Consider the following 23,429-nt stretch of genomic DNA (forward strand, 5'->3'; position numbering starts at 1 on the left):
TATTGATAACCTCAAAGTAAAAAAGAAATGAAAATAAAAATATCAACAAGTGCATCTTAAGAGAAGTCCTCCCCTGTTTCTTCGATATTATTTTTTATTCGGAGGAATATCGCCGTCTTCCACTTGTCTAATTTGCTCAACTGATCGTATTCGTAGAGTCTATCTCCAAAGGCATCCGTGTCTCCCTGCTCAACGGCCTGAGTTAGATCGGTAAGGAGTGCAAACTCTCGCGTGGCCGGGAAGGAGTTGTCTAGTTCAGCGTAGCTTTGGAGAGCACGGTTAGTAGCAACAAGGTCCTGTCAGGGGGGGGGTATTCAAGCGTCAGCTATGTTCATATGTGTTGGTAGCAGGGGTAAAGAATGCATAATATAGTACCTTTGAGGCAAGGTGGCACATGGTAGCTTTCATGAAGTATTCCTTTACGGACCACTTCATTAAGTTGTTGTTTATTGATGATTTGGCCACCTTCTCAAAATTGGCTACTGCTTTAGCGTAATCGGCTTTGAGAGCTGCGAGGTCCGCAACCTTAAGGAAATGCTTGTTGGCGAGACTGATGGGAAGGCGTTAGATAGTTGCATCCTGGAATGTACGGGTACGAGAGCAAGTGAGCACATACGCTTCGGCATTATCACCCTCGAACCATTCAGCAGCCTTCTCATAAGCTGCAAGAGCTCTGGTCTCATCTCCGATTTCAACCTCGAACACCTCTGCAAGGTTCTGCTGATGAGATGCAGCTCGTCTAAAGTTCCCGGTGCTAATGTAGTGTTGTATGGCGGTCTGAAGCACTCTGGCGGCATCCTCAGGGTCGCTCTTCCGGTATACCTTGAAGGCCTCTGTCAGTGTGTTTGCGGCATCTCCTGGCTCGTTTAGGTTCAGTGTGAATATAGCAGCAGCCTTCTCAAACGCAGCTCCAGCTTCCTTGTCTATACAAGTTCAACAGTTAGTTGTACTTCTCTACCGGCTTCGTCCTTTGGCGGGAATTTTGCGTATAGGGGAGCAACGTGGGGGTGAGACGGACTCATTTTCTGTACTCTAAAGCAATTCGCGGCTTGCGTGTATAGATCTGCAGCATTCTCAAACTTCTCTGTCTTGTTTCCAAAAAAACTGAAGCCTCCAGAAGCGCTTTGGAGGGCTTTGTCTGCCTAGAGAGCGAGTGTTAGCGGCGTATACACAGCGTCTTCGCGGGGCACTCTGGCCACATACTTTCTGCAGAAGCACCCGGGGATCCTGTTCAGACATTTCTCTAGCAGCCTGGCTTCTCCCACGCTATGCAAGCCCTCAGTATATCCTCCTGTATAAACAGATGCGGTGTTGTCGAGGAGTTGGGGTCGTCTTGGTGCTGGTTGTTGCTAGTTAAAGGGACGAGCAAAGCCGCCGGGCGAAGTTTGGGGTGACGTTTCTGGCCAAGCCTCGCCGAACTCTCGATCTTTCTTCAACATCTTTTCTCCCTGCCTAAATCACAACACGGGCTTACTCCCTTTCGACAGACTCGCTACACTGACGGTGATTAATAGACGCAATTACGATGATGGCATGCCCGACGCTCCGAAGAGCCCTGGTACGGGCCAATTGGCTGCTCAAGAGCCCTGCAGCCAGCCCAGCTTGCTACTCAACCTCAGCGCCTACGGACGTGAGCGCGCTCCTCTCGAAGCCAACTTGGTCCGTCAAGTCACTTCTGCCTGCTGCTCAACAAGAGAACGATGCCGGGATCTCGCCGAACCAGCTCAGACACCTGCTTCGACTCGCCGCCCTTCCGCAGCCCACCTCGCAGGCCGAAGAAGACGAGATGCTCAAGACATTGGCGTCGCAGATACATTTTGTGAAAGAGATACAACAGGTCGACACCACGGGTGTGGCTCCACTGCGCAGTATACGTGACGAAACCGCCGACGCTCAGAAGGAGAATACAATCGATCTGGCTCTGTTAAAGTCCGCATTGGAACGGGAGGAATTCGTCGGTCGGACCAGGCGCATTCGTCGTAAACCTGCCGAGAAACTAGAAAAGCCAGACGGCGAGACATGGGACGGAGACGCTCTCAGGGCCGCTAGCAAGACCATGGGCCGCTACTTCGTCGTCCAGACCGGCTCTGACTAGTTCTTCCCTTGCGTCTTCTCGCCGTCGACGGCTTTTTTTATATCTCGAAAACGTCGCGGATGCTGTTACACGTGACGTCACGTGTTATCAAGATGGCAAAGGTGCGAACGGTGTCACTTTCTCCGAGACATGCTGCAGGCAGCCGGAAAAGAGCTGGAAGCCCTGAAAACCCCTGAAAGTGAGCGTGGCTGGGTGAGGCTCTGGGGAGGAGGCCGTTTGGAAGAAGAAAAACCAGGCTTCCCCCCCTTTTTTATGAGTGATCATCATCGGAAAAGCAAAGCATCGCCAGAGCCAAAGCTTGCTGGTATCTAGATCAACGTCCTTTTCTACGATGGCGAGCTACAGTGCAGGCCAGGCCGCACGCCAGCAGCCAGGAGATGGCTCTCAAGGTCGCTCTCAGGATATCCGTGAGGCCCTGAGCGATTCGCAGTGCTGTGATCTTCTTGACCTGATCCTTAACACCACGGATTGTATGGAAGACTTGCTATGCCCCCGTTGCGAGCCAGAGATGAAAGGGAGCGTATCTCGTGCGAATACACTAGAAGATGGAAAAGAAGACGTCGACCTCCTTGGTGACCGGCCCAGCCAGCCACAGCGTCCTACAAGGCCCGTGAGGTCAGCTACCACGGTTGCCGCGATAAAAGCAGAAGCAGAGGCGTCTCGGCACTTCAGCTTGTGGAGGGATGCAGTCTTGTCCAGGTTTAGGGAGGCTCTTCAGGACCAAAAAGGAAGAGCGCCTCTGAAACCTAGGCAAGCACAACAGTCTCTGATTGACCTGGATGAAGATGAGCTTGGACAGCAGGACTGCGCCCTTCAAGAACTACCACATGAAACCAGGAATCTAATTGTCAATTCCCTCCTCCTGATACTGTTGAGCCTGGAGCACTATAATGCACACTCACGCGTTCTTCTTGTCAGAGTGGCCTTGCAACTTGGTTTACAGGTTGCAGATGTGTCAGAACACGAGATGAAAGTCGCACATGTGCTTCTTGATAGTGTGAAAGAGATGAACCATGCCGAAGAAGATCTCAAGCGCAGAGCAGAGCAGAGCAGGGCCAGCCGTAGATGGAAAGTAGGGCTCGCGTCTGTGGCTGGCGCGGCGCTTATTGGAGTGACCGGTGGTTTGGCTGCACCACTGGTAGCCGCTGGCGTCGGAACTATCCTGGGCGGCTTAGGCCTCGGAGCAACTGTTGCCGCTGGATATCTCGGTGCTGTTGCTGGTAGTTCTATCATTATTGGTGGACTCTTTGGTGCTTATGGCGCCAAAATGTCTGGAAGGATGATGGATCGTTATGCAAGGGAAGTGGAAGACTTTGCCTTTTTACCGCTTGGCTCGACCCCGAAACCTGCCTCTGAGCCAACAGAAGCAAAACCCCCTTCTTCTGACAACCGACTGAGGGTAACGATTGGAGTTAGTGGCTGGCTTACCGAAGGCAAGGACGTGCTTGAGCCATGGCGGGTCCTTGGCCCCGATTCCGACGTCTTCGCCCTTCGTTGGGAGCTGCAAGCTCTCCTACGACTTGGTAGCTCCCTGACCACCTTCGTACGGAACACTGCTTGGACATTTGCTGGAAGAACTGTACTTAGCAAAACTGCACTTGCGCCTGTCGTAGGAGCAGTAATGCTCCCAGTTACCATATCGAAAATCTCATACCTCATTGACAACCCCTTCAACGTTGCCAAAGTCCGTGCAGACAAAGCCGGTCAGATCCTGGCAGATGCACTTATCAACAAAGCCCAGGGTGAGAGATCAGTCACTTTAGTCGGATACTCACTCGGAGCTCGCGTAATTTTCTCATGCCTCATTACCCTTGCAAAACGACGGGCTTTCGGCCTCGTCGAGTCCGCCATCTTGATCGGTTCTCCTACCCCCTCTACCACATCCCACTGGCGACTGATGCGATCCGTCGTCAGCGGCAGGCTAGTCAACGTCTACACTGGAAATGACGGAATTCTTCAGTTCATATACCGCGCAAACAGCATGCAGCTTGACATTGCCGGCCTTGAAGCCATACCTGATATCCGGGGTGTGGAGAACTACGACGTTACTGATATCGTCAGTGGCCATTTACAGTATCAGTTCTCAATTGGCAAGATACTGCAGCGGATCGGATTCGATCATCTGGATGAACATGAGATACGGAAACAGGAGCATAAGCTTGAAGTTAACGAGGAGGAGATGAAGCACCTTGAGGAGGAGAGGATGGCTACTGCTAGAGCTGCCCGGGCGTCTAGTACTGCTACAAAGAAGGCAGCAGCTAAGGTACAGGAAGCACCAAAGGATCAGCCGAAGACTAAACTTGGTACTGAAGTCAGAGCAGCCAGCGCTGGTGCAATTCCTAGCACTGTTGTGACCGCTACTGATGCCGTGGTTACTGCAGGCACTGCCGTCGATGGTGCGGATAGCGCGCATAGTGACCACAATGAGGATACTGATGATGAGGCTCCTACCGGCATAATGATGGTTGACAACGACGAAATTGAACTTGACGGTTTATCAGACACCGATGAATGTCCGTATCCTGACATTGAACCCGAGCAGTTAGAGCGAGATATCGAAGAAATGACCAGGCAGCGGCTTATGAATGCTAGAATGGACGGTATCCAGCTTGAGGATAGCCGTTAACTGTCTTCTTACAACAGTGTCAGAAATAGCATAGAAGTAGATTCTAGGGCTTCATATCAATAATAATATCTATTCTTTCAGTTGTATTAATATCTCGACTCTGCCCTCGCCGTCCGTCAATATCCTTCATAAGAAGAAGATCCACTCTTGATAGCCGATCCACTTCTGCAGCGAAGAAATTCAACTGCTGGGTTTGCCACGACATGTCAAGGTCCCATAGCTCAGTTGGTTAGAGCGTCGTACTAATATCAGTTAATGCGAAGGCCGAGAGTTCGACCCTCTCTGGGACCATAGGTTCTGATACCTTTTTTGCCCATTTCCAGACGATTCGGTTTTGATATTGGAATAATTTCAGCACTTTCGGCTTTTCGGGGGTTTTTTTTTCTATCTAGGATCTGTATCGTCCTTCCTATTCGAGATAGCTTAGCGAAAAATTTAACCACTGCAAACCGTAATATCAGAACAGTAAATACTCACTACAACTAGCTCTTCAGGACCTTCTGCATCCTATCATGACGAGTATCTGCTTTGTTCATATACATTCCCCTCAATATCGTCCATCTTATCCAACGAAGGGTGGTAGTTTTTGTAGCATGCTTATCTCGGCGTGGTACTTATAGTCATAGGCGCTCCAGATGCCGATAACCTGCGATATGGTAGCTAGCACAGCTAAGACGTGGAATATTTGATGCGAATTGAACCAAATATCGAATTTTCCTGGTCTCAGAGACTCTGGGGCGCGGGTCTGAGTATCTCAAAAGCAGCACAAGCCCATGACATGTATCCTGGGCCAGGGACTTGTCCGCCCGTTTCCCACTCCACCCCACCCTGCAAGGGTCAGATAGGAGGGGCAAACGAGGGAAAGATCCCCATGATGTGAATTGATAGTTAGAAAGAGTCTAAATCAGGCGAGCAAGAAGGGAGAGGAGGAATAAGAGGCTCACCACATAGAATATGACTCCAATGATGTGCAACAGGCCTTCAAGGAGGTAGTACGGAAGACCGCCGTGTTCCATCATGTCCTCGAGGCCATAGAGCAAGATGGCATGCATCAGGGGTGCAAGTGAAGACAACCCGGTGCAGATAAATGTCCACGCACGGAAAGTCCGGTACTCCTCACCTTCAAACTTCGGGTGGAATAATATCATGCATGTCAAGGAGCTGAACACAAATGCCTGAAGGGTTTCGTATTAGCCGGGTGCGCTCGCCATAAAGTGCAGAAGAGCTTACAGTCGCCCAGTAAAAAGCCCATAATGCCGTATCGCTATAAAACACCACATAAGTGCCGGAGATGATGTCACCGAAGATCAGCCCAGCAATTCCCATATAGTCTGCACGCAGACATGCCTTGGCGACCTTCTCAGAATGGCACATGAACGTGTGGAACAAGGTCGAGCAGCCCATACACATTATGGCGGTTAGTAAGAAAAGCGCGAAGACGGCTTTATCTACTACCGGAGCTTCGGGGTAGAGAGTCTCAAAGTGCCGGAAAACAAAAACCTCAGCAGCGGCAAAGCCAATGGCTGGAATGAGATGTGTATAGATGTTGACGGTCTCATTATGAAGGTAGAACCAGCTGTAAAAACAACGAGCGATCGAATTGCATGGTACTCGGTAGCCGGTCAAGATGTAATTGCTCTCTCCCAGCCAATGCGGCACCTCCTTGTTGGAGAGTGTGATGGCGCAGTGCAATTGATTCTTCCTCGGTAGAAGAGGCGGAGTTTCATCCAGATCAACTCGAGGAGGATGTGCAGCGACGAAACCGCGTGAACGGAGGGCGGGCAATACCGTCATCTTCCTCCGGCCGGCGGGTAGTGTAATGCTAGGTCAATTGGTGTGTATAAGGATAGCTCTAAACAATATAGTTAGTAGTAGGAGGCTCAACTCCAGGAACGAGAGGATTAAACTGGAGAAAAGCCTGGGAGAGATATCAGGGCTTCTCGGATAGAGAGATAAGACGAGGAAAAGAGAGAGCGGAGGCTTATATATTTATCCAGCTCCTTGAGCCGACGATATATAAGAAGCCGAGCAGGGGTCCCGCCTTCCTGCATGCATGGCCAGGCAGGAAAAGAAGGCAAAGCAGGATATATAGCAACGAAAGGAGCGGATAGCATCGCATCTACCGCAGCTATATATCGAAGGGAGGCTGTACAAAAGGCGCGCCGGCGCTCCAGTGCTTGTGGGAGAGCGCAGCTGCAGAAGGATTGAGGAAAAAGTCCCACTAGGCGCTGGCAAGGATAGCAGAGCTGCAGCTTTTAGCCCGTGGTTTGATGCCCGAAGCTTGTTGGCTGCGGCCAGCGGTTTCCAGCCGGCCAGATCGTCCGCAAGAGCATCTTAATCGAGCTGGAGAGAGACGGGTTATTGGTAGCTGGCGATGTTGATTTTCGGTGAAGTTGAAGTTGAAGCTGAAGCTGAGGACGCGAAGTTGCACAGTCATGTGATGTTTAACACGAGGTCCAAGGGGGTCGAAAGATCAGACGAAAAGAAGATGAACGGACAAAAAAAGAAGACTCTATTGATATCGAATCGAGTGTCTAAACCCCTGGCATTGTATCGTTGCTCATTATATTCTTAAACATCCCAAGAAAATTATCATTAACCGGTTTCCTGTCCCTAACTTTTATCTACCCCTTAACCAAGAGCGTCCAATTCCACGGCTTTCCGAGGGAAGATGCGCTTGTACAAACTGATTCCAATAGAGTCCTGCGGGTTGATCTTTGCATCGAACGTGGCCTTGAAGTAGCCATGGGTTCCCAGGCTCTCCTTGATGTAGCCGGTGCGCCCACGTCGGGTCCAGAGCTGAAGGGCTTTGAACCATGCAATGTCCTCTGCGTTGAAGAACATGTAGCGGACGGTGACCAGCTTCTTGTGGATCTTGTATGGGTGGCCGGTGAGGATGACTCGTTTGGCTACCACACGAGCGTGGTCTGGGGCCATGGATGTCCCTGTTCCGATGAGCTCTAAGGCACCGGGCTTGGTGTTAGCTTCGTCGCTTCCGTCAAGGACTTCTGGGTCAGCCACAGATGTGCGTCTGAAGATGAGTACGGGGATGGAGCCCCAGGATATAGGTCCGATGAAGGTAGCCACTGCATTGCGGCCAGGGTGGATGAATCTATCGAATTTGTGCACGTTGTTGGGTGTTGTTCCGGCAGAAGAGAAGATGGGTTTGACCAGCAGCCGACGAGGACCGCATTGGAAGATCAGTTCCTCCTTTGACTTTATAGGTGATTCCACTGTTGAGTTCAGTGTCACATTAACGTTGACAACTGCATGCTTGTGCTCATGACGCAGTAACGAGAAGAGAGAAATCGGGGATGGGTTGCGTTGCTGCAGGCTCAAGGGAACGGCACGGAGGTGTACGTTCACTTTGGTTCCAGGCTTTGCACCGCCAACGAGAGCCTCACGTATACACTGGTTGCGTGCTCCCTTGTAGTCTGGAACCTGTAATAGGCGGCGCCAGTCCTCTGGCTCATGCGCCCTGTCCTCCTCGGTCTCCCACTTGCTGGTTTTGAGACTCCTCAGCCCGCGATACCGCGCCAGACGCTCTCTCGCTAGTGTGTTGGGATGAAGTTCGATTTCGTCTGGGAATTCAAGGTCCTCCTGAGCCTCACTCTTCTTGCTGGCTCGGTACTCCTCTATCTGTTTGGCTTCTTCCTCTGGGGAAGGATCTAGGAACATCTCGGATTGTGGGTATTCGGTACCGCCACCTTCAGTCATTACATCTCTGTTATCAGGGAAAACACCATCCTCAGGCCGGCCTTCTTCCATGTCCATCATTTCCTCGTCATCGTCGTGCTCTTCGTCCATAAGATCAGACCCCGAATCTGAAAAGTCATCGAGATACCAAGCGGACTGGTATTTTGATGTACCACGGGGTATTCTCTTGGGTATCTCATATGCTGTTGGTTCGTCTTCGTCTGAAAAGTAATGGTGATCGTCAAGCAAGACACCTTTTTTCTCCTGTTCAAGCATTGAAGGGGTATCGTCTGTCATGATTACTTCTTCCGGAGCTACAATGGTGAGATCCTCGGCATCTTCAGTCGGTTCATCCACAACTTCTTCATTCACGGTATCATCAATAGTCATTGCATCGTCCTTCTTGCGCGACGGGAGCGGTACCTTGGTGATTGATGATATCTGGAAATCTCCCCATGTCGGAATGTGTACTAGTCGGTCTGCCTTGAGACCCTTCCCTCGAACAACACCTGTAACCACAACATCACCAGTTTCCTCTGTCGAGGATGCAGGCCATTCCACATTTTCGATCAACATCCAACTCCGGTCATCTCTCCAGTGTATGCCCTTGGGAGTTGCAGTGCAAAGGCCTCGAATGACGTTCGAACAATCCTGTCTAGAGTCGAGAGAGTGGACCTTATCAAGGCTGGGAAAGTACCGTGTTAGCGAAGATTTTAGCGAAGTGACAACTTGTGTTCTCTTTTTCGGGGTTGGTATTTTCTCAAGTCCCTAGTAGTATAAGTGTTAGTCCTCTGGCCCAAGTAGCTAGAATGAATATCACATACCTGCACAAGTGACATGATATTGGAGATACCCTGACCTTCTACTGCTTTGAGAAGAACCTGGGCCGTTTCGTCCAAAGCTTCCTCATCAGAGGAAACGACAAAGACGACGAAATCCGCTAGCCGACACACATCCAATGCGCTGATCAGGTCCCTCGTAGCAGGAATATATGTAATACTCTGCTTGAACCTGTCAATGCGCACTTGGCATATGCCACTGTAACTCTCGCTATCAGGCACATCAACGCTCTTGTTGAGCTGTAGCACTGCAGCATCCAAGTCAACCCCCTCTGAAACCGGTATAACCGCCACATGTCTAGGTGCTCCATGCTGGCCGGAGAATATACTGACGGCCTCGGACTTGGCCTTAGACTTCAGTCTCTTCTTCTGCTCGGCCTGGTTTCGTCTCTGCATCTTCGACATGAGCTGCTGGTGGGGAGTCTTGCGGCTGCCCCTCTCGATCTCGATTTTTCCTAATTGACTGTTAGCTGCTATATACGCTGCATGTCTATGCCGTACACACCTTTAGAGAGATCCTTGAGAGCACCCTTGGTCATATGCTTGGACTTGAAGACCTTGTTCGCTTTCTTCGTCGTATTCCGGTGGTGGTGCTGCTCGGTTGGCACCGCCATGGGAGCCATCTTGCCTGGCCCTGAGCCCTTGAATCGGAATGGTAGCGAGTCCAGCTTGGGCAGTCAACTGCAGAGCCAAATATATTGAGTCTATCACCGTCTTCCCTTCCCTTCTTCTTGCCTTTTATTCTTCGCTTCTTCGTCTTTTTCTTTGTCGTCGCAAAAAAATATCAAAACACAAAAAATAATTTCTGTGTAAAAGATAAGGTCACGTGTGATCTTATCTTTCTGTGGGCGAAATCTTGGCATTTTTATTTTTTATTTTTCTTAATTTTTGAATGTTTGAAAGCTCGAAAGAAATAAAAAGACGAAGAAAATATTCGGATAGCTTCTGCTGTTATATATCAAAGCCGTCGGCTGAGTTGCTGCTGGAGCTGCGGTAGCCATGGCTATGGAGGTTGCAAAAACGCAAAAAGACGTCGTGAAACGGTCAAAAGAGGATGTTGTAGCAGACCGCGAAGCCAGGAAACAGCTCGCCGAAGCGCAAAAGACATATGGACGGGGCAAACAAGTCGCAGTGAAGTCTGTCAGAGACAAGAAACTGCGGAGTAACCTGAAGAATCTCGAGGCCAAATACAAGAATGCGATTCTCCAAGCCAAGGACTCAGAGTTGCTGCTGGAGAACGAGGCAGGATACATTGAAGCTGAGGGGGAGCTTGAACGGACATACAAAGTACGGCAGGGCGATATAAAAGAGAATGTCGGCATTGAAGTTGCGAAGAACGGATTCGAGTTGAAGCTAGAAGACCTGGGCCCGTATAAGGCGGATTACACACGCAATGGGCGGATGCTTCTGTTGGCTGGGAGAAAGGGTCACGTCGCTACGATGGACTGGAGAGAAGGCAAGCTAGGATGCGAGTTACAGCTTGGAGAAACTGTGAGGGATGCGAGGTGGCTACATAACGACCAGTTCTTTGCGGTTGCGCAAAAGAAATACGTTTATATATACGATCATGCTGGCGTTGAGATACATTGTCTGAACAAGCATGTTGAGCCAACACATCTTGAATTCCTACCATATCACTTCCTACTCGCTAGTACGGTACGTTTAACTGTTATTTATGTGGTATATGCATGTCCCTGGGCTAATGTTAATGGATGTATAGGGGATAAGCGGATTTTTGAAATACACAGACACCTCGACCGGTCAATTGGTTGCTGAGATACCAACTCGAAAGGGAAATCCGACCTCCCTATGCCAGAACCCTCATAATGCCATCCTACATGTTGGACATCAGAATGGTACCGTTAGTCTGTGGTCTCCAAACTCGCAGACCGCATTGGTCAAAGCCCTAGTTCACCGTGGTCCGGTCCGGTCACTCGCCGTGGATAGACAGGGTCGATACATGGTATCAACGGGACAAGACCAGAAAATGGCTGTATGGGATATCCGCATGTTTAAAGAGGTACATTCATATTCTGTACATCAGCCTGGATCGACGGTGGCTATAAGTGATCGGGGTCTAACAGGCATTGGCTGGGGCACACAAGTGAGTGTATGGAAGGGCCTATTCCAAGCTGCTCGGGAAGATCAGGAGAAGGTCAAGATTCCATATATGGCATGGGGAGGCGAGGGACAGCGTGTCGAAGGCATTCGATGGTGTCCATATGAGGATGTGCTCGGTATAGCGCATGATAAAGGTTTCTCAAGCATGATCGTACCCGGTGCCGGCGAACCTAACTTCGACGCAATGGAAGCCAATCCTTATGAAAACACTAAGCAGCGACAAGAAGCCGAGGTCAAGGCTTTGTTAACCAAGTTACAGCCCGAGATGATCTCGCTCAATCCTGATTTTGTGGGCAATCTTGACTTGACTAGTGAAAAGGCTCGACAGGAAGCCAGAGACCTAGATAAGAAGAAGGAAGATATTGCTGATAAGCTAAAGAATCGTGGCCGAGGACGAAACAGTGCATTGAGGAAGTATCTTCGGAAACGAGGAGGGAAGAATATCATTGATGAGAACAGGCTTAAGGTCGAGGCTATGAGAAAGGAACAGAACGAGAGATTAAAGGAGAAGCGCCGCAGGGAGAGAGAGGCACTGGGGCCGGCACTGGAGAGGTTCGTGAAGAAGTAGTAGATATTACGCTTTTTCTCTTCTTCTTCTTCTTCTTCTTCTTCCTCCTTGTCTGCTTGTTCCTTTTGAAAAGATAATACCCATTGAGTTAACGATGCTTGTACATTTGTGATATTGCCTGCATGATTGAACGGCGTTGCATGGCTATAGAACGGCTATTTGAATAAATACCATTCATGAACATCCTTCAAAGCCAGCCAAACGGCTGCGTTCGACAGATATCGGATCCGTCCCTTACTCATCTACAGAGCCGGAGTTCTTCGGAGCACCGTTCTTCCATCTCTCCAAGCTCACGTCGTAAGCTCCGCTGCTCTTCCAGGCGCTCAATATCAAATTGACGATATGTTCAACGCCTTTACCGTGTTTCACAACAGCAAAGACGGTAGGGCCGCCTTCTCTCATCTTTGCGGCGTCTCTCTCCATAACGCCGAGGTCTGCACCCACAGCCTCTGCGAGATCAATCTTGTTGACGACCAGCAGATCACTGCCTGTGATGCCTGGTCCACCCTTACGAGGCACCTTGTCACCACCGGCAACATCAATGACATAGATAATGAAATCAGCAAGTTCACGAGAGTAGTTTGCGGCAAGATTGTCTCCGCCGGACTCGATGAGGAGGAGATCAGTCTTGAACTTGCGCTGGAGTTGCTGAAGAGCAAGCAGGTTTGCGCTTATGTCTTCACGGACAGCTGCATGGGGACATCCTCCTGTCTCGATAGCACGGATACGGGGTGGAGAGAGTGCTTTGTTGCGAGTAAGGAATTCCGCATCCTCTCTATAGTTGACAAGTAGTTGCATAGTTAGCATCCTATCTCAGCCCATTCGGTTCTATCATGACAACAGCCTACCGGGTGAAGATATCGTTCGTGACAGCTGCAATGTTATATTCGTCACGCAAGGCCATGCACAGAGCCAGCATCAATGCTGTCTTCCCAGATCCTACCGGCCTGAATGTAAATATGTACCGTCAGTCACGATGTCTACTCAATTGATCCAACATGATCTCGTATCGTATCTTCTCCATCCCCGCCATCCAAGCTTTGCCAATGCAAGCTTAGTTCGCCAACTAGCAGGGGAGACACGATGGACATCTTGTTGAAGAGGAGAAAATAAAAGAGTGAACGAACCCGCCAATTCCAATAGTGAAGGCTCTGTCGTTCCAGTCGCGGTTCTCTACCAGTGGCTGCTCACGGCTGATGTACGACCCCGGCCCGTCGAGGATCTCGTGAGTATGACCATGGTTCGTCGCATCGTGCGAATGGTCGTGCGAGTGCGACATGGCAGATATTCTTCTTGTTATTTTCTAAGGTAAGGCGTTGATTGCAGCCGGCTGTCCGTCCGTCCGTCCGTACCTTGCTGTCGTTGTATGGAGAGGGGTTGATGTGGATGAGGAAAGTTGGCAGTTGTGTTGACGGCTCTGTGTATCAAGCCGGGAGCCGCAACTGCCGCGGCTAAGCCCCGAGATAATAGCGCTCATCCCGGCTAATTTGTCGATGTTGATCAGGAAGTGAAGAGACAGGGATGATGGCTGTTGGGAACAGGAAGAGTCCAAAAAATAAGAATTATATTAGAACAAAGATCTGAATGTATTATCATCACCGTCGCCTGGCCGTCTACTCCAAAAAAAGGGGATCAAAAAAGGGGGACGTAAAGGCAAGCAAGAAGGCAAGCAACCAAGCAGGCGAGCATATCATGCATCCATCACACGACGCGACCACGGCATATCCAAAACAGCAGAAAAGACACAAAGTCCAAGAAGGCCGAGCAAGCAGGAGATATAGCAGTTTAAACAAAAGCAGAGCAAAAGACGCAAAAACGATGACGCCAAAACACCTTCTGTTGGAAAACAGAATAGGGCAAGATAGAGTAGGTAAGACACATGTAAGGGCAGAGGATGGGAAGGTGATGTAGAGGAGAGGATTCATGAACCAGTCGACTAAATAGTTGTAAAATGACGAACGAAGTGCCCCCAGCAGAAGAACGATGAGCAGATAGATGAACAGTAGGCGCCAGACCGAGGGTTGCGAAGGAATAAACAGCGGAACGGAGAAGAGTGGATGGCTGAGATGTTCAGACTGTATGAACAGAAATGACAATAGTTTCACAGGTCTCTTTGTGATAAGAGACAATGCCGGCGCATAGGCAGAGGAAAGGGGTAAATGTTGAGATGGGCATAGATGTACGGCATAGCATAGCATGGTATGGCAAGCTCACGGGTTTATCATCCGGTCGGTGGAAGCTTTATATAGTTGTTTGGCTATTCGGTGGTTATAAGTCCGGCTCATGGTCGACCACTATCAACTAGTTCCTTTCTGCCTCTTACCACCGACTCTCGGGCTGGCTTTCACCTTGTTGGCGTTCCCCTGTGTAGCTCCGTTGACGTCCATGGAAGATGAATTATCATCTCCTTCTGTCTTTACAGTACTTGCTCGACGGCGTTTATTATTCACGTTAGGGCTGGTATTGGCACTGGTACCCTGACTGCCGCTGGTGTTGGTGCCTTGCTGACTCTGCTGGGCTGCCATGGCTACGGGACCTGCAACAGGGTTTTGGGCTGGACTGGGCGTATGAGTTGGCCCACCTATGTGAGGAGATCCCTGGACGCCGGGGATACCCAAGTGGCCAACGGCAGGAGAGGCGAACTGGTTATTAACACCGTTGACACCTGGGGTGCGTTGGCCGGGTGGCATAGAGTTAATGCCGAGAGCTTGATTTTGCTGAGGGAATGTGGTGACGAGTTGGTGGAGGGCGTCTGGAGGGGAGAGGTGAGGGTGTTGTAGGGAGTATGGAAGAGTGTTTGCATTTGAGATATGATTTCAGCGACCTACAAACTAAAGTCAGCTTTCGTTTCCTGCTTGAAAGGCACGGAGGGAACCGACCTCTAAGAAGCTCATGACTGCTACAGGCACGCCGTCGTCTGTGACCATGGAGTCCGGTATGGCCACAGAGGGCGTAGCGGAAAGTTTCTGCCGTTTGGTCATGGGTTTGGCCATTCTCGGACTTTGCTTCTGCTCTGGGGACTGTGGAGGTTGCAATTGGTGACGAGGTATGTATTCGGTATGGCCGCCAGTGCCAATGTCTAGAAGTTCTATCTTGCCCGTCGGGCCATATTGAGCTACCAGAGTTCCGGTAGAAACGAGCTGGTTGTCCGTTAGTCGAAGAATTCAACAAAAGGGGAGGGAGACGTGTAGTAAACAGACCTGGCATCCGTTTTCAAACCAGTATATAAAAGAGGTCTTTTGACTTTCTACGATCTGGCCGCCTGTTGGGAGGTCTTTCTCCGCCACGTTTTCAACTATCATCTGGATCTGTTTTATTCCGCTGGTGAACTGTGTCCAGTAGTACCGAGCCAGAGCAGGCGTCGATATTTCAAACTGTTTGGTTCCACGTTGAGCGTTGAAAACAACCAGACGTAGAACTCCGCTGGGAGCATAGAACTGTTCTACAAAGTTCTGCCAATATGGCAATCCCGGTGCAGGATTGCGGTTCTAAAAAGAAAGAAACAAAAGGAATATCAATTAGTACGGTTCAAACGGGGTGAGATAAGAAGACATGAGAGTCTTACGGAATAGCCACTGAGATTCTCGGCAAAGGAGAAGAGTCTGAATATGGACGAGCCCTTCATGGGATTTGGCATGCGCTGTGGCATCATCATCTGCTGCATTGCAGCCTGCTGCTGGGCCATTCGCATCTGCCCCTCTGGACCGGCCAGCTGCTGTGGTGGGCCTACATGTTGGCCTGGGGTAGGCTGTGGAGTGGGTCCCTGCTGCGGTTGCTGCTGCTGCTGTTGAGGGCCGGCCTGAGAGGTTGGTGGTATCCCCGGTTGCTGCGAAGGAGCACTCGTTCCCGGAGGTTGTTGGTGTTGTGGCTGCGGATGAGGAGTACCGGCTTGAGAATCATGCATTGCTTGGGCCTGGGTCGTCCTTTGCTGTGCGTTCTGCTGTTGAGCCTGGGCTTGCGCTTGAGCTTGAGCTTGGGCTTGGGCTTGTGCCTGAGCCTGGGCCTGGGCCTGGGCCTGGGCTTGAGCAGCAGCGTTGTTCTGGTGAGCCATCTGCATGGCAAAGAGGTGCTGCTGTTGCTGGTGCAGATTTTGGGCCTGGGGATGGTGATTTTGAGCCTGGAGCTGCTGTTGGATGTGAGGAGGAAGGCCGCCCGGATGCATGACTGGGTTACCGGCCTGGGCGACGGCCATGTGGGCAGAAGTGACCGCCTGGGTCCCGTTAGGCATGGAGGCAGGGATTCCAGCATGCTGGGGCTGCGGTTGCGGTTGTGGTTGCGGCTGGCCGGCTTGCTGTTGTTGCTGCTGTTGCTGGGCCTGCTGTTGTTGCTGGGCCTGTTGAGCCTGTTGCTGCTGCTGCTGAGCTTGCTGTACTCTTTGCTGCTGCTGTTGGTGTAGGAACATCTGCCGTTGGCGCATAAACTGTTGTTGTTGCTGGAGGTGGTGCTGCTGCAGGAGTTGTGGGTTATTTGCAACTAAAGCATGATTGTTAGTTCACACAAACCTGGAGACACAATACAATACATTATACAAAATTCGTGATAATCAATGCACAGGTAGGAAGGTTTCAGCAGACACGTACAATTCTGGGCCAGATGAGGGGACTGGAACATCTGGTGAGAGTGAGCGGGACCAAGGTGAGAGAGAGCATGAGCGTTGGGCCCTGGTCCTCCCGGTCCCGAAACGGGCTGCATGCCGGCGGCCATTGGGCCCGGCTGCGAGGCCTGGGGAGCTCCCGGCGCAGAAACACCGGCATGGACCTGCTGCATCATGGCTCCGCCGGGCGCCTGAGCAGCGAGATGCGCGGCAGCCGGGTGCTGGCCGGGAGCCATTGGGTGGTTCTGCACCATGCCTGGATGGTGCGCCATGCCGACTTGGGGAGCAGGGAACGGCTGCGCCATCATCATTTCCGATTGAGCACGACGCCTGGGAGAGCGAGCAGAAGTGGACGAGCAGCCGGGGAACACGCGACAGAGGCAGACTCTGCTGATATCCGGGGCGTATCGACGCGATAATACGGCCGGACTGATCCCCACGGCACCCTAACAGGCCGTATATACTTCCGGAGCAACAGATGACCCCCACGGCGAGCCAAAAAGAGCGAAACAGCCAGCACAGACGGGGCTCCAGCGACCGACGACAGACACCCTCGACGGTCTTCGGCCACAGCCAGACGAGCGCAAGGAGGAGCGGCGGGCAGAGAGGCGCTCTGGCGGAGGGCTGAAGGGGCAGGTTTCCAGCAGGCAGGCTGGGGGCGGGTAAAACGAGAGGTCGTATCAGGAGCACGGCGGCGACGAGGAGGTCCGCCTGCACACCATCAGGTCGAGAGCAGCGCCGAGTAGGTCAGCCCGTGGCTCTCGTCGTCTCGTCGTCTCTTCTTCGTCGTCTCTTCTTCTCGCTCGGCTGCGTCTTTCGTCGTCGCTTCGTCGTCGTCTTGTCGTCTTCGTCTTTCTTCTTCTTCTTCTTCTTCTTCTTCTTCCTCGACTTCAAAACTTCGAAAGAGGCAAAAACGACGTTAAGGACGACGCTAGCCGCTTTGGGACAGGGTCACGTGGGACGCTTCTTTTTCCTTCGCTTAAAAAGCAGAAAATTTTCTTTTCTTTTCTTCATCAACAACAACAACGAAAGACGACGACGACGAGGACGAAGTTGGGGACGACGATGAGGATGGTCGATGGTCATGTCGAGGTGAGTGAGATCGGCGTCTGCTGGTTCCGTGATGACACAAATCTCTTTCTTCTTTACCTTCTCTGAGTCGCCCTTGAAGAGACACGCGGATCTTCCCTCTCCGGTTGATCTGTTGCTTGCCAGTATATCTGTCTGACTGGAACCTGTTCTCGCTGCTGCTGCTACTGCATCTCGCTGGATGGCCCTTACTGACCATCTAATAGTTTCTATGAAGCTCGCCGTCACCGCATCAACCCTTGGAAGCTGTCAGTAAAGGTAGCTTGTACGGTAAGCTATCTCATACCCTGCAATTGCCCACACACACACACATACACCACAACTCTTTATGATGAAATTTTTTCCTACATTCGCAGTTTCCACGCTAGCTGTCGCATGAACCTATTAAGTCGACGTGTCGTTGAGCGCTTTTTCTTCCTTGGATGTCTGATTTACTCTATACAACTTGTCCATGCTTGTTTTCTACTTGATCAGCTTGCTGTTCCTCGCTGACTGTTACAGATTAGGTCCTCCATCCATTACCGTATATAGATAGTGATAGCTAGTGAATGAACACTTTTCTACAAGCTCTATTCTCTTGTATTCAATTCAGCTTCTTCTCTTTCTCTTTCTTCACGTTAAGCTGTAAAATTTTTCTGATGTAGTTGATTACGTAAACTTTACATAAGTGGTATTCGGAAAAACTAATATCCGCATATCAGATCAAACTCGATGCAGAGAAAGAAGAAAAGAAGAAAAGAAGAAAGAAACGACAGCGAGCTCAGCGCCGATGAGTCCTCGAATATCTACTCGAAACACTCCAGCCCAGTGGCAGCAGTGCTAGATCTGCCCTGGATGCTCGCCCAAATGCAATGCGCCCTGCGCTCGGTGCGTTACGGGCCCCCCAGAGCCGCCCGTTCGCTCGCCGCCAGCTCTAGACACCGTCGACATGCCCGGCTCCTGCGCCCCTTTCATACCTCGAGTGTCTACAGGGAGGCTCCAGAGGGTCCGCATAACCCGGTTGACACCCCCGTGAGCAGCAGCAGGCCAATTGAGGGCGGGACGTCGGTGCCGGAGACGAAAAATGCTGTGGCGCCGGAAGCGAATAATGAGAAGGAGCCCAAGGAGCCTGGCCTCCAGGCAAAGAAGGACAAAGGTAGAGGATACAGTCCGTACGGATCAGGCGCTCGACGGGCGATGAGGAACCGAAAGATGGAAGATAAGCCAGCTAAGCCGGTTGCTGTCAGGTTGCCAGCTTGGTTCCATCAGCGGAACATGAAGCTGTCCGATCAGTCTGCGCAGGAGTCACAGTTACTACCCCTGGACGTGCAGATTGCCCAGAAGAACGTACAAGAGAACGCCGAGGATGGCGACCAGCTTCGTGAGGGCCACGGAGGTGACGATGGTAGTGCTGGAAAGCCAGAGGACGGTCCACCGTCTAACCCGGACTCTCGGTATACCCTCAGCCCAGAGGTATGGCAGGAGCTTAGAGCAGCTGTACAGGCCGGTCTAACCTTGCCTGCTGCTCGATATGCTCATGACCCAGCCTCCGCGAAGCCCCATCTTGTCCTACAGTACCCCGGTGAAGGCGGGATTCTCTTTCTCGATGCCGTAGTCAAGAGTCTGGCTACAGACCTGAATACCAGCGTCGTCACACTGAATGCACAAGATATTGCCGAGCTATATGGCCAGCAGCGAGAGGAGAATGATCAACTCTCTAGCTCCATGATGCTCCTACTTGGCTATGACGTCTACAGGCCGGGTCAACGGCAAACACAGAAAGAAATAGAGGAAGAAGCAGAGGAGAGAGAGGAAGAGGAGGATATGGAAGATGAAGATTCGGACCGCTGGTCTGCCCAGTCTGCTGCTGTCCCTGTTACCAAGATCAGCGCTGATATCTCAGGCTTGGTAAACCCGTCTATACTGCAGTCTCTCTTTGGCGGCAAGGGCTCATTTGGAGTCGCCAAGGTCGTTCTCCCCAGCGGTGAACGCAAGGAGGGCATGGACTCAGATGAAGATGTCCGATGTCTGCGACTGATCAATGAGCTACTGGACGTACCTCTGGGAAAGCGTGTACAGACTGAGCCGGCCAAGGAAGAGTCATCTCCTACACCCGAACCTACCGAACCCGTTGAATCTCCCGATAATACCCCTGTTGCTACTACCACAACGACAACTACCACCACACCTACTACCACAACTCCGCCATCCCAACAACCTTCATCACCCGCGTCAAAAAAACCAACACTCATTTTGCAAATCCAAGACTACAAAGACATACTCAACACTCGGGGAGGATCCTTCTTTCTCTCGTTATTGCACAAAACCGTTATGCGAAGACGGCGTAATGGCGACCAGATCGTCATCGTCGGAACCGTATCTGAGCCGGAATCTGACAAGGGCCACGAGAAAGCCTTCCCAAGGTTGACTCCAAGAGACTACGACCAGCGTGCCTCAACTATCGTTGTGCCTCCAGCAATATCGTCAAAGGCCGCTGAAGAAGTATTCGCCAAAGACGCAAAGAAACGTATCTTCGACATCAACATCCGACACCTAAAAGTCATGTTGAAAACCAGGCTGAGAAAATCCGAATCTGCCCAGAGCCTTCTCAACGACCAGCCGTGGGATCTTGACGAAGAACTTATTCGAACTTCGGGTCTTGATACAGGGTATTGGCCGTTTAGCCTTGTCCACCGCATCTCCACGCTTACCCTTGGCTGTATAAAACCAGACGAAAGTCTAACACTAGCGCATATCACCAAGGGAATTGAGCTGGTAGGCAAAAGTGACCAGGTTAAGTGTGACTGGCTAGGTGAGAGACAGAATAAAGCGAAACCATCGAAGCCGTCTACCCACAAGGACAGACGGAATAAGCTTCGGCCGAAGTGCAATCCCCACGAGGAGAAGCTACTTAATGGCGTGGTCGATGCAGAGACTATAAACACCACTTTTGCAGACGTCCACGTCCCCCCTGAGACCAAGGAGGCTCTCAAGACACTTACTTCCCTTTCTCTCATTCGACCGGAGGCATTCACGTACGGTGTCCTCGCAACCGACAAGATACCCGGTTTACTGCTCTACGGCCCTCCAGGCACGGGTAAGACAATGCTCGCCAAAGCCGTTGCTCGCGAGAGCGGTGCTACCGTTCTTGAAATCAGCGGATCAGACGTCTACGACATGTACGTTGGAGAAGGCGAGAAGAATGTCCGCGCCATCTTCACCCTAGCCAAAAAACTCACACCCTGCGTTGTCTTCATCGACGAAGCAGATGCTATATTCTGCTCTCGAACAGGTGCAAGTAACCGCACCTCCCATCGTGAACTCATCAACCAGTTCCTCCGCGAATGGGACGGCATGAACAGTCTCTCCGCCTTCATTATGATAGCTACAAACCGACCGTTTGATCTGGACGATGCTGTCCTTCGTCGTCTACCCCGCCGTTTACTCGTTGACCTACCCACCGAAACAGACCGTCTAGCCATTCTCAAGATCCATCTTAAAGACGAACGTCTCGCTCCATGCGTAGACCTAGCTGACATTGCCGAGAAGACGCCATTCTACTCTGGCTCCGACTTGAAGAACCTTTCAGTCGCCGCTGCACTGGCTTGTGTCCGAGAAGAGAACGACATCGCTGCACAGCACAAGGGAGATGAACCGTACAGGTATCCGGAACACCGCACGCTACGCAAAGAACACTTTGAAAAGGCAATGGAAGAGATTAGCGCATCGATCAGTGAAGACATGTCCTCCTTGACCGCCATCAGGAAGTTTGATGAGAAATACGGTGATCGCAAGGGACGGCGGAAGAAGGCTCACGGGCTAGGCTTCTCTTCTCCCAACGCTGCTGATGCACCGGGCGCCGAGACTGGCCGTGTTCGAAATTAGTTCCGGCTTGATATGTTTGGTACTCCTGTATACTATTCCATTTTTACTACTTCTATTCTTCACCGTTTGTTCGTTTATGGCCGTTGGGGGAAAATATAGACATGTACTATCATCTTATGAACCGTTAGAAAAATAAATTGTTTTCTATGTCCATTCGACAAAATACCAAAACAGACCTATACATTCATACATATATTCAAGTGCCCCCTTACCCTAAGGTCCTATCATCTGAAAGTGTACAAAGAATCGACCAGAGAGCAACAAGAGGGATGGTATTGCACAGAACCACAGCATGAACTCCATCCGTGGCTTCCCATCCTTCTCTAACTCCAGGATAATAACCCCCATTTTCATGTTTCTGGAAATCCTCCTACAGTGACCGAATAGAATGATACTCGTTCCTCCAACACCTGTCAATAATCTCCCAGTACACCAGGGTTTCGGTAGTAGGAACCTGGTCTGGCCGAGAGAAACGGTTCTCCTCGAAAAAATCATAGTGGAACACTCTCCAGGCAGAAATAGAGTAGGTCAAACTAGCTATTCCGGATAAGTCTCCTTTCGCGTAAGGGTCATCTGCAAAGATCTTCTCCATATTTATATCGAGATGGAAGATCTCTCTGTTGGCAAAGTCAATGGTTTTAACACAGCCACCGTGTATAAGAATATTGTTTGGCTTAATATTCCGATAATTACTTTGTTTAAATCAGTATGATAGAAGCCTTCTATTGTAGACCGAATCCAATAACCAACTAATCGATTGAATCTACAAACGAGTAGCCAGTGAAATATTAAATTCTTGGGCCGCAATTCTCTTATTTAATTATCGATACAAATATTACAGAAACCGAATAAATCCTCTTGGAAGAGCCATTGAAATAAGCTAACATATACTTGACAGATACGGTGTAGTTAACCGAATAATCTGGTATGAAGTCTACATCATAGAAAATTAAGCTATGCGGGCCGCACTTTCGGTGGACCACACTTTAACTTTAACTAAATGGCCACTTTTGAGACGTTGCATTTGTATTTCAGCGGAACTACCTAGTAGGGCTCGAAGAGGTTGATGTAAAGTACATTGAACAGCTAACTATCTGAGAAGTTTCTATGCACAGAGTGATGTTGCTAGGAGTAACCTAGAGGGACGGCTGCAATGGCAGTTTAGCGGCCAGCACCTGAAGATGCATGTATGTAAGTGACCCCGGCAAACCATCCTGCCATAGATTCAACCCAGTAATCCAATGTCGCCCCCTCACTAGCAGGACTGTGTCTCCAAGAGCTGATAATTTCGCTTCAAACTTACGACGCAGGTTATGGCGTCCTTGGCGGTGCACTACGTCGCAGAGGGACCGGAGGATTACCCGTGCAATGTGGTCGTGGAACGGGGTGGACTTCTCTATCGTACGCAACGCCTCACTCCAGTGGTAGAATGCGTCGTTCCATTCAGATCTAACATGGGAGATTTTTGCCAACAAAATCGAAACATGTAGTTCCTCCCTGTTAGAAAGATCAGCCTGCGACTGGACTTCTTGGCATATACCCTCTACTTCTGAAAAGCGTCCCTGAGCGAAAATTGACTCCGCTAGGATAAGATGTAAGAGTGGCTCAATTGCATTGTTTGCTTCAGCTTCCTTCATCGCCTCGCCTCTTAGCTGGCTTTCGGCAAATTTAAAGTCGTCGAGCTCTATCAGGGTACTGCCGATATTGCAAAATAGATCGGGATCGGTCTGTTGTGAAGTGGAGGCTCTTTTGGACACCAGTGATCCATTTTGATCTTTGGAGGTTTGACCATGACTCGTATAATCCTCCTCGATAACGGAGAAATTCGCCCAGGAGGAGGTGTTTTCGAAAGACACGAATTGACTCGATTGGAATAAGGAAGTACGCCCGTTTCTTTCCAGTCCTTCAACAAACCTATGGCCATGTCCAGTTCATCG

General features: G+C 50.6%; 12 protein-coding genes and 1 non-coding gene across 13 annotated transcripts in view; 5 read left to right on the top strand and 8 right to left on the bottom strand.

Moving 5' to 3' along the window:
* Positions 1–56: 56 nt before the first annotated feature.
* MGYG_02244 (vesicular-fusion protein SEC17) lies at positions 57–1,239 on the bottom strand (the record flags this gene model as incomplete). The annotated part of the gene is made up of 5 exons (XM_003174665.1): positions 57–296; positions 376–550; positions 617–923; positions 1,019–1,142; positions 1,204–1,239. 5 exons carry the CDS (start codon positions 1,237–1,239, stop codon positions 57–59), a joined length of 882 nt encoding a protein of 293 aa, XP_003174713.1.
* A 286-nt stretch (positions 1,240–1,525) lies between these two features.
* On the top strand, positions 1,526–2,095 carry MGYG_02245 (hypothetical protein; the record flags this gene model as incomplete). The annotated part of the gene is made up of 1 exon (XM_003174666.1): positions 1,526–2,095. One exon carries the CDS (start codon positions 1,526–1,528, stop codon positions 2,093–2,095), a length of 570 nt encoding a protein of 189 aa, XP_003174714.1.
* A 331-nt stretch (positions 2,096–2,426) lies between these two features.
* MGYG_02246 (transmembrane and coiled-coil domain-containing protein 4) lies at positions 2,427–4,721 on the top strand (the record flags this gene model as incomplete). Its single annotated transcript, XM_003174667.1, has 1 exon — positions 2,427–4,721. One exon carries the CDS (start codon positions 2,427–2,429, stop codon positions 4,719–4,721), a length of 2,295 nt encoding a protein of 764 aa, XP_003174715.1.
* Positions 4,722–4,931: 210 nt separating this feature from the next.
* MGYG_10527 lies at positions 4,932–5,012 on the top strand. Its single transcript has one exon. It is a non-coding gene; the product is annotated as a tRNA-Ile (tRNA).
* A 432-nt stretch (positions 5,013–5,444) lies between these two features.
* Positions 5,445–6,515, bottom strand: MGYG_02247 (adiponectin receptor protein 2; the record flags this gene model as incomplete). Its single annotated transcript, XM_003174668.1, has 3 exons — positions 5,445–5,549; positions 5,666–5,896; positions 5,952–6,515. 3 exons carry the CDS (start codon positions 6,513–6,515, stop codon positions 5,445–5,447), a joined length of 900 nt encoding a protein of 299 aa, XP_003174716.1.
* An 837-nt stretch (positions 6,516–7,352) lies between these two features.
* MGYG_02248 (ribosome biogenesis protein TSR1) lies at positions 7,353–9,879 on the bottom strand (the record flags this gene model as incomplete). The annotated part of the gene is made up of 3 exons (XM_003174669.1): positions 7,353–9,185; positions 9,242–9,711; positions 9,762–9,879. The coding sequence occupies 3 exons, from the start codon at positions 9,877–9,879 to the stop codon at positions 7,353–7,355; spliced, it is 2,421 nt and encodes an 806-aa protein (XP_003174717.1).
* A 376-nt stretch (positions 9,880–10,255) lies between these two features.
* Positions 10,256–11,945, top strand: MGYG_02249 (U3 small nucleolar RNA-associated protein 7; the record flags this gene model as incomplete). Its single annotated transcript, XM_003174670.1, has 2 exons — positions 10,256–10,912; positions 10,977–11,945. 2 exons carry the CDS (start codon positions 10,256–10,258, stop codon positions 11,943–11,945), a joined length of 1,626 nt encoding a protein of 541 aa, XP_003174718.1.
* A 234-nt stretch (positions 11,946–12,179) lies between these two features.
* On the bottom strand, positions 12,180–13,224 carry MGYG_02250 (urease accessory protein ureG; the record flags this gene model as incomplete). Its single annotated transcript, XM_003174671.1, has 3 exons — positions 12,180–12,720; positions 12,794–12,892; positions 13,073–13,224. 3 exons carry the CDS (start codon positions 13,222–13,224, stop codon positions 12,180–12,182), a joined length of 792 nt encoding a protein of 263 aa, XP_003174719.1.
* Positions 13,225–14,242: 1,018 nt separating this feature from the next.
* Positions 14,243–16,844, bottom strand: MGYG_02251 (PTAB; the record flags this gene model as incomplete). Its single annotated transcript, XM_003174672.1, has 5 exons — positions 14,243–14,697; positions 14,821–15,085; positions 15,146–15,433; positions 15,511–16,418; positions 16,526–16,844. The coding sequence occupies 5 exons, from the start codon at positions 16,842–16,844 to the stop codon at positions 14,243–14,245; spliced, it is 2,235 nt and encodes a 744-aa protein (XP_003174720.1).
* Positions 16,845–17,260: 416 nt separating this feature from the next.
* MGYG_08965 (hypothetical protein) lies at positions 17,261–18,081 on the bottom strand (the record flags this gene model as incomplete). Its single annotated transcript, XM_003174673.1, has 3 exons — positions 17,261–17,435; positions 17,495–17,866; positions 18,071–18,081. 3 exons carry the CDS (start codon positions 18,079–18,081, stop codon positions 17,261–17,263), a joined length of 558 nt encoding a protein of 185 aa, XP_003174721.1.
* Positions 18,082–18,474: 393 nt separating this feature from the next.
* Positions 18,475–21,492, top strand: MGYG_02252 (spastin; the record flags this gene model as incomplete). The annotated part of the gene is made up of 1 exon (XM_003174674.1): positions 18,475–21,492. One exon carries the CDS (start codon positions 18,475–18,477, stop codon positions 21,490–21,492), a length of 3,018 nt encoding a protein of 1,005 aa, XP_003174722.1.
* A 370-nt stretch (positions 21,493–21,862) lies between these two features.
* On the bottom strand, positions 21,863–22,363 carry MGYG_02253 (hypothetical protein; the record flags this gene model as incomplete). The annotated part of the gene is made up of 2 exons (XM_003174675.1): positions 21,863–22,184; positions 22,332–22,363. 2 exons carry the CDS (start codon positions 22,361–22,363, stop codon positions 21,863–21,865), a joined length of 354 nt encoding a protein of 117 aa, XP_003174723.1.
* A 265-nt stretch (positions 22,364–22,628) lies between these two features.
* The window catches only part of MGYG_02254 (hypothetical protein), a gene marked incomplete at both ends in the record, with an annotated part of 1,729 nt that continues 928 nt past the window's right edge, over positions 22,629–23,429 (bottom strand). Inside the window, one exon of the mRNA XM_003174676.1 lies at positions 22,629–23,355. Within this exon, the coding sequence (XP_003174724.1) occupies positions 22,629–23,355 (727 nt within the window). The remainder of the gene's footprint in view (positions 23,356–23,429) is intronic.

This window comes from Nannizzia gypsea, genomic scaffold, assembly GCF_000150975.2.
Source record: "Nannizzia gypsea CBS 118893 supercont1.2 genomic scaffold, whole genome shotgun sequence".
NCBI lineage: Eukaryota > Fungi > Ascomycota > Eurotiomycetes > Onygenales > Arthrodermataceae > Nannizzia > Nannizzia gypsea.